The 11313-nt window shown below is 37.4% G+C and overlaps 1 protein-coding gene across 5 annotated transcripts in view; it reads right to left on the bottom strand.

Moving 5' to 3' along the window:
- Nucleotides 1–148: 148 nt before the first annotated feature.
- The window catches only part of fhod3b (formin homology 2 domain containing 3b), a 188083-nt gene continuing 176918 nt past the window's right edge, over nt 149–11313 (bottom strand). For all 5 annotated transcript variants that reach the window (XM_039674624.2, XM_089117557.1, XM_089117559.1 and 2 more), the window contains 7 exons: nt 10504–10623; nt 9311–9472; nt 8183–8373; nt 7721–7913; nt 3814–3994; nt 3567–3728; nt 149–2263 (listed from right to left, as the gene is read on the bottom strand). In XM_039674624.2, the coding sequence (XP_039530558.2) occupies nt 2181–2263; nt 3567–3728; nt 3814–3994; nt 7721–7913; nt 8183–8373; nt 9311–9472; nt 10504–10623 (1092 nt within the window). In that variant the 3' untranslated portion in view covers nt 149–2180. The remainder of the gene's footprint in view (nt 2264–3566; nt 3729–3813; nt 3995–7720; nt 7914–8182; nt 8374–9310; nt 9473–10503; nt 10624–11313) is intronic.

Raw genomic sequence — 11313 nt, 5'->3', positions numbered from 1 at the left:
TTCTTAATGTGAAAAGTGTCATGTTTTCACTTAAGCTAAATGTTTTGCTACCTTACAAGGAAGTTGTGAGTCTCTCTGTGATGTATATAAGCTCAATCTTACTGTACTACATTAGAGAAACATAAAGGAAGCAGGATTTTTTCAGATCTACACTGTAAAAGCTTTTTATTGCAAAGTACAGTAAATGCTTTTTCCTTTAGGAATTTAAAAGTCAAATTTTCACATTCTCGATCCTTTATTCAAAACCAACTTTTTATGGCACTTGTATAGCAATGGGTGAAACTCTGTATGCGAGTGCAATAATATCAAAGGCCATTTAAGCAGGGCTGATGGGTGCATGACAATGTTTCAAGTCTGTGCTGTGTAAACACATGAAACACAAAAGCTACGTTCACAGGGTATCGAGACGTCACAGGCTCCATCCACTTAACCCCAATATATTGACATTGCCTGCTGACATTTACTGTTTGAACCATGCATGGCTTATTTTCTCTTAAATTAGAATTTTCACAGAATAACACTGCTTTTGACCTATACACTATTCTATACAAAATACAAACAAAACAAACAACATAAAAATAAAAACATTGAAGTGACATTTACACAATTTTACAGCATCTGTCTCACGTTTAGCCTCTACATCACGGTTCTACTTTACATGTATCTAATCTCTTATCCACATAATGCTCAGAGTAAAAATCTGAGGGAAAGGTGAGAAAAAAAATCGTCTCTATAGTACTTAATTTTCCAATTCCTTTCGAAATTGCATGCTACACATGATAAGGTGCTAAATGGTTCTATTATCATAGACAGTGGACGTGTGTCTGTGGGAAATGTCAAATTTCCAAAAAAAATAAAGCGACTTTAATCTTGCTAACGTTCTGTAATTTACACTCTCCAAACCCATAGGATATTTTTGTTCTGTAAAAATATTCAAAATACAGGACTTTAATGACAAAATTGTATATTATACACCGTATAATGTATACTTTTGTCATTGAAGTCCTGAATTATTGAATGAACTATTCCTTTAAAATGCCTAAAAATCTGAATGTTTCCCCTTTTTTTCCTTAAATGCCAATAATCAAATTATCATAAAATACATTTCTTCAAGGCACTAATTTGATAAAAACATGCCATTGCTACTTTTTTAAACAAATATAGCTAGTCTTTCCATTTAAATTAGACGATTGTCTACTTTTTCATCTTGGAAGTTATGAAATTAATGTATTACCATGGAGAAAATATATGAGGAAGAGAAAATGAGAATGAGAATTTATAGTTTGTTCGCATTTGTGAGCAAAGTAATTTGGTAATCTTTACCTAAGTGAAACCGGTTTGTCCACACAAGGTGACTTCAGGGTTCAGCAGAAATTTAAGAAAATGTAAGTTTTGTTTTCCCCCCAACTTGCTCAACTTCAAGCAATCTGAAAGTAACCGTACATGTAACACAAAAAGCTCTGCTATTTTAAAATACACAAACAAACACACTTTAACACAGCAGCAAACCAAAGGAGAATGGTTGCTGATTTACATGAAATATGAAGACTGAAGGTGCGACTGCTGAATTCCGGTGCCATCTGAGTTCAACCAAACAGCCCGTACCAACAAAAAAAGATAGGAGAAGCATCCAGTCATCTTCAAACTTTTTTTTTTTTTTTTTGGTTCATTCTGAAGGCCACAGCGGTAAGAGACGTAGCTACTGGAGAACTGGACAATCAGCATTCTACAGGCTGTGTGTGTGAGAGAGAGAGAGAGCATCTACAAACGTTGTGCAGAAACTGTGCTTGTTCTCTTTCAAAAATGCATTAAAATGGACGTTTGGGATATCATGTTAACAGTCTACACGTACAGAGCAGGAACAGTGGAAATGCATCTGGAGTGGTTCTCATTATTCTCTTAGACCACCTTGGGACAATATGCAAATGCAGGTGAAGCTAGTAAATGGAGTAGGGTCTGAATACGCGTCCAAGGTTAAGTATATGGGTTAGTGATTATAATCCCTTTCACCTGTGAGAATATGAACTGTCCCCAGCAATTACCATCGTAAAACAGTTAAACACAAACCCAGGAACATGCACCTGCTCCAGATCTAGAATAAAGCAAACCGGAGCTAAAGCGACCTGTTCCAGCTCGTGTGTGTGTGTGTGTTTGTGCTGAGACCCTGAGCGTATGCTGTCTCACACTTGCATCTCAGAGCTGCTGGCCAATCCCAGCGCCTGTGCCTCCTCTGGCGTAAGACCGTTCTTCAGTGTTCTTCTTACTGTAGAGAAAAAGAGAGGAATGAGTGAGAGAGCCAAGCAAACTCGATTTTTTTTTTTTTATAATTCTAATAAATACTATTCAAGCTATTGTTAAAGATATGAAAAAATAAACCTATTGTGATTTGTGTCAATTGTTTTAAATTTAACTAAAATTTGTAAAAATATATCTGAACAATAAAGCAATTTAATCTGTTAACCCTTTCTCCACCATTGATGCAAATTTTCGTAATTTGTGAGAAAACGTTTTCCCTGCCATTGCCGGAAATTTCCGGCTTTCTGTGTTTTCACTGTTATATGGTAGGGGACACATTGACAAATCTTCTGAAAGAGAGCAGAATCTCCTGATCAAAAAACACGCCAATAAAATGCAGGAACAAGCGATCTTATGCGTAATCAAATGCATATGTAAAATAACACGATCATCAACACTAAACAGCACATAAATCAAAACTATGTTACTGGATGAAATGTCGACCCAGGGTGAGCTACAGGACTGTGCAAGCATTAGGAGAGTTGATGGACTCGATCTACTCCATCTATGTTTTGATCATAATTCTGAATCCGGATGTAGTTTTTTTTTTTTTTAGTGTTTGCTTTTTTTTTATTAAACTTACCCACATCCAAGTGTTTATAAAAAGAATGCATATGAATATATATATATATATATTTTAAAGCTGTCTGGGTTAGTATGTACTACAGTATACACTACCATTCGAGGTCAGCTATCTCAAATTAATTCTTTAGAACTTTTGATTCATCAAAATATTCTGAAAAAAAGTTTATATATATATATATATATATATATATATATGTGTGTTTGTGTGTGTGTGTGTGTGTGTACACAAAAATATTAAGCAGCGCAACTGTTTCCAACTCCTGTTTCCAACTCCAATATTAATAAGTAAAACGTTTCTTGAGCAGCCAATCAGTATGTTACAATGATTTCTGAATGATCATGTGACACTGAAGACTGGAGTAATGATGATGAAAATTCAGCTTTACATCATAGGAATAAATTACATTTTAAAATAAGAAAATGAGTAAGACACTTAACCCCTAGTTGCTCTAGAGGCGTGCAACCTCTGACAAATATACCAATTGTAAGTCGATTTGGATAAAAGCATCAGCTAAATTAATGAAAATGTAAAAAAAAAAAAAAAAAAAAGTAAGACGTAACTTACAAAACAAGTTATACGGCAAAATTGTTTCCTGTCTGAGGCCTAAAAATGGAAGTACTGTATACTGGTAACAAACTCCAAACGAGCATTAAAAAAAATGTGTATGTGATATTTGCAGACTCACAGGATTTGCGGTTGGCTCTGGAGCGTCTCCTCTCGCGGGGCTGTGTGCGCTGACTGGGGCCCTGAGTTGCTGATTTCACAATCCGCTCCATGATCTCATCTGCTGTATCATTTGTGCAATTAGAAGTGTCTTCGTTTGCAGCAGACAAAAGTGCGGTATGGCCTAGAAAAGAGACACAAGAAGGAGAGTGTTTCATTGTTTCAGGACTCCTACAGCTTCAGCAATTCAGCCTTATCTGTGAACATACCTCGGGTGGCTCGAGTCCGTGTGCGGAGGCCAGGGAGAACAGATGAGGGACTGTCGCCGCCCTGCAGGCTGGTGCGTAGTACTGCAGTCATCTGCTCATGTTCAGCTACGTCCTCCGTGTAGCCCAAACCCTGTGGCGGACACTCCTGACCCTCCAGAGGAGCGCCTGCAAACTTCCCACTCTGAGAACAACAAGACATTCATTCGATTAAAAGTAGTTAAATATAAACATCGCACCAAAACATGCCTTCACGTAGTGATTTAGTATATTATTCACACATTAGTAGATTTTAGAGTGCATTAGTGGTGAGGTCCCACTTTTTCCAGAAGTAATTTTCCTATAAGGATTTTTAAATCCTCAGCATCGCTGGATCTAGAGCAGGGGTTCTCAACTCCAGTCCTCGGACCCACTGCTCTGCATTTTGTGTATGTCTCCCTTATTTAACACACCTAATTCAGATCCTCAGCTCTCTGACTCGATGTCTTCAACATCATGTTACATCCAGTTGCATGACTCAACAAACCAGCAAACTCTTCAAATCCACATGGAGAACCATAGCAGTTGGCAATGATAAGAGAGACAAATATTGATTCCTGAATTCCTCAGCCTCTAGTTGTTATGGGGTGCATCAAAAACTCACAAATGATCTGGTAATACATGCTGGATATTACAAGTCACAAGAAGAAATCATGAAACCCATTCATGCACAACTGAATAAAAGCACAAGGACACACGCATACCTCATCATCCTCTTCCTCATCACTCTACAGAGAAGAAATAAAAGTCGTCACATGGCAGAGAAGACGAGCATAAAAAGTGTTGGGTTGAATTTTTTTTTTTTCGGTATTTGGTTTCACAGTTACAAAAGTTACAAAACAGTTTCACCGTTACGAAAGTAATGAAGGTTTCATAACACATTACAAAATGTACTATCTTGAGCTTCATTCACTTATTTTTTGAACCCGTCAAGAATGTGTCATGGTTATAAATTACCCCAAAACTAAAATAAAGAAATATGAAAATATATTTGGAAGGGAAAAATGCAGAACTATCAAGAATTGTATTGACTGTTTTCATGATAATCACAATCATGAAGCATACAATTGTATACTAAATAAGAAAAAAAAAATGAAAGAAATGAACGTTAAAATGAGATTCACCGTAGTACTGCATGTGGTAAAAAAAAATCTTTATAGAGTGAGCACCAAGTTACAAAGTGTTTTGAAAATCGTCTCTACGCTCTCTCACTTGGGCTTATTGTTTTGCAGCAACATACGAAACCAACGTGAAGTTCTTCCTTTACCTCAGCTTTACCTCTACAAAGCCAGAGTGTGCATGAACGGCTCCTAGGGACATCCAAAGGTTTGGATTTTCACACAGAGATTGAATTAGACACCCCTCTTAGACTAAGGCAGACCCCCGCCAAGCATAACATGCCATGAAGGGCTATCGTGGCTAAGACATCCCCCAGGAGAGGCATTAAATTGGCCCCCTGGAGTAATGTCTACCCAAGGCCAGCACAGAACCGCAAAACCCATGACAATACACTGCTTGGTTTACAAAGTTTTATTATTGTAATGAAAGAGGTCAGCGTGTTTTTAGGCCATTCTGACAATCCTAGGGGTGGAGTGGAATATAGACGATAAGAGTCCAGCCTCATTGGTCTCGAATGGGTATACAGTTCGGAATGCCAAAGATATAAAAGAATGTTAAATGAGTCACTGGAAAAAAATAAATAAATCAGGAAATATAATGATCCCTCTAGTGGTGCAATGATAAAGTACAGAATTTTAGCAGCTCGCTCACTCACAAAGAAGTTTAAGAAATGAGAGAAAAAACAGGGACAGAGGAACTAAGGGCAATTTTCTGCACATTAATTACAGGAAAAAGGTTTCAAATCAGATATTTGAATATTTGAGTCAAACTTTGAGACCCCAAATAAACGAGAAATTAGAAATTAGTTAGAAATGATCAGTTTTCATCATTGTCTTCTGGTTTTTGAATAATCCACTGTGTCATCACATTCATGATGAGATGTAGTTGAATCAATCTTATTAGCATATATTTAATCTGGAGAAGATGTGATTGAATATGTGTACCTAAATAGTGCTGGTTCATGTCTGAAGCACCAGATGAAATATGTCCTTAAACAGTTTTAAAAGGATTGTTCCTGAAATGAACTTTTCCAGAGACATTATGCAATAAGGTCCAGTTAAAAAAAAAAAAAATTGATTAGGTAACATAAATTGACAATGAACATTGTTCATCAGTGTTGTAGTACTCGGGACTCGGACTCGTCTCGGACTCGGTCTCGAGACCATATTTTAATGGTCTTGGTCTTGTCATGGACTCGTGTGCATTTGGACTCGGAATTGACTCGTACTCGAAAAAATTTTTTTTTAGGACTCGGACTTATTCCCGAGTCCACTCAAGTTCAATTCAAAATATTTTTCATGATTATTAATGTATGTTAATAAAATATTTCTTTAAATTGATTGACACGCCCAGTGATTGGTGATTTTCTAGTGCACAACTGCACATGACCAATTGTAATAAAATTACTTTTAACACCACCTACTATGTGGCCTTTTTACCCTAAACTGATCACATTTTTTAAACTCTAAGTAAATTCAGTAAAATAAAAAAGGATTTCTCTAAGTAAATACAAGTAAATTAGGTAATCAACCCTCACTGGTCTCGGTCTCGACTCGGACTCGACCGTCTCTGGTCTCGGACTCGACTCTCTATGGACTCGGTCTTGACTCGGACTCGACTCTCTCTGGTCTCGGTCTGGACTCGGACTCGAGTGAGGTGGTCTCGACTACAACACTGTTCATTGTTAAAGGTGCAGTAAGCGACTTTTGATATTTGCAACCAAAAAAACAAACCCCTCCCTTCATTGCTCCATCCCCAAAATGTACAAACACACAATGCAAAAGTGGATGTCTCTTTATCACAGCTGAAGCAAAGCAAAATAATGCTTAGCTAAAAATAAAGTGAACGAATGACAAGGAAGAACAAACAATGAACATACAGTACACAAGAGCAAAAGTTTGTTGCTAGTCGCCAAGACGCCAGCCTCCAGACAAACAATCACACTCAAAACTCTCCTGTTTCTATAGCTAACACTACAACAATAGAACATCTTGGCTCTGCGAAACAACCCAACCTCTTTGTCCGATTTCAGGCCTTCCAGCTTCGGTCTCTCCAGAAAGATTTTCTAAAATCAAACCAGGTCCTAAAGCTCTTCCAGTAATATCCCCCTGACCTTTTCTCTTTTGTAATGTCTCTCAACCTTGTCTCTTTCTACAGTCTTTCCTCAAACGCTCACCCTCTCTCCTCCCCCATCATGAGTGAACACGCCCCCTACTGCTGATTGGCTACAAGTGTGTTGTGGCGCTCAGTCCGATCCACTTTCAACCGCGTTTTTCAGAAATCGCTTACTGCACCTTTAATTTATGTTAGTTTATAGTACAGATTTACACAGCTTAAATGTTAAATATGTATTTTTTTAATTAACCTCTAAAATAATTAAAAATGTTAACAAATTAAACCTTATTGTAGTGTTACCATTTTCCCTAAATATTAAGGGATTGTTCAATCAAAAATACAAATTCTGTCATCATTCTGTCATACTTGATTTCATATTGTTAATAAAAGACGATTTTTTAAAAAATATTTGGTTCCCGAAGTTCTTCAAAATTATTTTTTTAATGTGTTTGTGCGTTCCGTAGAAGAAAGACAGTCGTACAGTGTGAATTTTCATTTTTGGGTGAACTATCCCCTTTGAAAAAAATGCTTTCTATAAAATTTGCATTTTATTTGTTAACAACTCAATAAATCTGTTTTAGCATTTCGGAACTTAACCTGGGGTATAGAAAAGTCTAATGCAATTGTTCACACTCACCTCGGTGATCATTTTGCCCCGGGTCTTGTTCCTCTCGCGGTGATTGGCCCGTTTCTGTTTTTGCTGCAGTACTCGCTCTCTGGTGGTGCGGTACTCAAGTGCAAACTCACTTAGAATCTTACTGAAGCGGTGAACGCTCACCTCTCTTATCGCATACGGTGGGTGGCCCAGGAACAGCAGGAATGAGTGAAACCTGTAGATCAGATACAAGGACGTTTACTTTAAATAACTTTCGAACAATCTCTTCAACTATGGTTTAGTTCAGACAGGCAGCAAAAAAAAAAAAAAAATGTTTGGAAAATCCAATCCATATTTTTGCAAACTAGATCCAAACCATATTCGGTAGGTGGTTTGAAAACAGATTTTCTGAAATAATATCTCACTCTGACTGTCAGATCAGATTTCAAGTAAGTTTTTACTGTGAACATTTGTGTGAACAGCTTTATTGTTGATTTAACGCACCTGTTTATGATGCGGCGATGCACAATTTTAAGGATGATAATTCTTTCTGCACAGTCTTTAAGGAAGTCAGACATGCGCTGCTTAAGGGCTGGTTTGATTTCATGTTTGGCGATGACCTTCAGGTGGTCCCAGGATGCTTTGCAGCGGCGCTCCATCTGACATAGGTTTTCCTGCAGCTGGTCAAAGTCCACCTGGAGAAGACAGGACAAACCGCTGATCAAGTAAGGTGTCTCAGGATTGGTCTGTTCACTTCACAACCAATGCTTTACTTTTAGCGACAACACATGGAATTGCCTTGATTTCTTTCTTTGCATGTGGCATGTTGCCATTGTTTGTTCATTGTGGTCCAAAAGTCTGCGATGATATTGAAAATCTGGAAGAAGAAATCTAATTTAAATCTGGAAATAAACAGTGTTTTGAAATATTTAAAACAAAGAAATGTTATAAAGACAAAATAATCAAAAAATGGTACGATTCTGCACTACTTCTTGGTCACTAATCAAATAAGCAAATTTGTGACTGCTTTATACAAATGTCCAGGTGTTCTTGCTTCCATCAAAGCATATTTGGAACTGTCTGTAAGACTTTTCTCTCAAACTTTTCAGTTTCAAAAATATACAAAAAAAAAAAAAATACAAAATATTAAGCAGCAAAATCTGGTTTCAACATGCTTCAACTATTATGCATAATTGAGAATCAATAATAATTGATAATAACTAAGCACTAAATCAGCATATTAGAATGATTTCTGAAAATAGAAAATAGTTATTTTAAAATGTAATAATACTTCACAATATTACTGTTTTTACTGTTTTTTTTTTTTTTGGTAAGCATAAGAGACTTCTTTCAAAAACATATAACAATTTTTTAAACGATTCTAAACTTATAACTGACATTGCACATGAATATGTGTTTCATTGCTTAGCAGTGAGTGCACAAATTCATAGTGCTCATTGAGATTTGGAATATAAGTCCCGCTCCATCATTGCTTGCCCTCTCTGTACCATATTAATCAAATATAATGATTATATGAAAGACAAAAAAATACAAAAACATTCCAAGGAAGGTACAGGCTTGCAGTAAAATCAGTGGCGATAGTCTCGTAAATGGTATGCTGGTTATGCTAACCTTAGCAGAGCGAGTGATGGCTCCTATCTCAGAATAGAGGTCTGAGCTGTCTGGAAACTTCTCCACAACAATGGAGCAGACGTGATGCAGTAGAGACTGTTTGTGAACGGTGTCCTTCACCTCAGGAACTTTCTCTAGGTAACTCAGCTCAAAGCCTTTAGCCTGAAAACGCAAACAAACACACCATGAACATGAACTCATTTCTGTGATGACAACTCTCGGAGAGTTTGGAATGTTAATGCCATTGCTGTGAGCATGTAAGACATGGTGTTGCTGCACATGTAACATAACTGAAATAACCCCTGTAGCAGATCTATACAGATGGAGCTGGGGAAGATGGAGGGTTTCTGAAAGTGAGCTACACACTGCTAATAGCAAACACTACAAGTATTTGAATGCTGATTTCAAGCGTCATATCAGCCTGCACCATCTAGGCTCATTGTGAGGCTCACTATGCGGGTCATTGACTCCTCACGTGAGAATCACAGCATTATTCATAATCAATCATCCCCACATCATCACACATCCTTCACCATACCTAGAGACTGGCATGGGGTACTTATGGGGTAATATATATTCAACAGACTGAATATAAAGAAAAGAGGGCAAAACATGAAAAGTTAGCAGGGAAGTTTCGTTTCAGATATATTTGAATGTGTAAATATGCAAGATTGAAATGATCTCTGATGTGGAAAATCACATGCACCTTGAGAGCATTAGTAACTCTGGATCTGGTCAATCATCAAATCATTTCCTACAAAAGGGCTCATTTTGACATTATTCTGATGCAGTTTAGTTGATTAGCATCAGTTGCATTAAGATAAGAGTGCTTTGAATGTGTGCAGAGTCTATTTGCAGCTCCCAAGATGATTCTGACCAATGCTTCATTAACATATCATTAACAAAATCTCAACCCTGTCTGCAAGTCACGACAGAGCTGGAGAAATCCCAACGGACGTGACATGACTCTCGCTGGCTTTGTTCTGCTGCCCATGCTCAATGGTTTACGGTAACAAAAGAGATTTCATGCCAAACTCACCACTTTATCAGGTTTATCTCCTTCAGACTTTTTAACATTATTAAGATCTAAGCAAATACGCCACGCCAGACAGACAGAAAGAAAGAAAGAAAGACAGATGGAGATGGAGAGATTAGGGCTTGAAAGAAGAGATGTAGACTTTGCTGGCACTCACATTGGTCCCATTGAGAAAGTTGCCAATAGCTAGCAGAGTTGAAAGGATGTAGTGCAGCGTCTTATTCTTTTCTAATTGGTCCATTCCCTCCTTTAGGTCCTGTAGTGGTTCTGCTACTTCCTGAGAACGAGAAACAGAATGGGTTCGAAATAAATTACTAAATACATTATTAATGTGTAACCACACGTTTATAAACATATATACATTTTTAACGATATTGTATTAAAAACTGCATTTATGTTCTTGTTCTGTAATTTAGCCATCTTCTCACATTTGCCACAGAAGCACCTGTATGACAAGTAAATATGATATAACAGGTCCCTCGCATAAATGTAATTTCGCTTGTACGTAGCAAACTTTATCACATGTGTTTGTAGTTTCAAAAAATTGCGCCAACGTTAGTGTTAGTGTTTGTGTGTGTGTCTGTGTGTGTGTGTGTTTTACACATCCATAATTGCAAAGGGGACGCGATTACAACTCTATAAGTACATAAATGGATCAAATAACCATACCCGAGACGTCCTGGTTCATTCTCATTTGTGTTTATTCAGCCGGAGTCTCTTCGTCATCTGGGTCTGATCAGAGACTATTTATATATTCCGATTCAAACATGTAAGGCTGAATGACATTCAAAACAGCGGGTCTCTCACTCTCTTAGCCATTATGCTTAGACCGTCTGCCATAGGTATGCAAGTTACGCCCTCATCCAAAGGCAGGGCGGGGATATGCATCTCATTTGCATTTAAGGTCGTATACACTTTTTAAAACAGGCCCCAAAAATTGCATTTTACAATTTTTATAATGAATTAA

Source organism: Pimephales promelas, chromosome 12 (genome assembly GCF_988280905.1).
Source record: "Pimephales promelas chromosome 12, fPimPro1.hap1.1, whole genome shotgun sequence".
In the NCBI taxonomy this organism is placed as follows: domain Eukaryota; kingdom Metazoa; phylum Chordata; class Actinopteri; order Cypriniformes; family Leuciscidae; genus Pimephales; species Pimephales promelas.
Note: the sequence above shows the minus strand (reverse complement) of the source record. Positions and strands in the feature narration are given on the sequence as shown.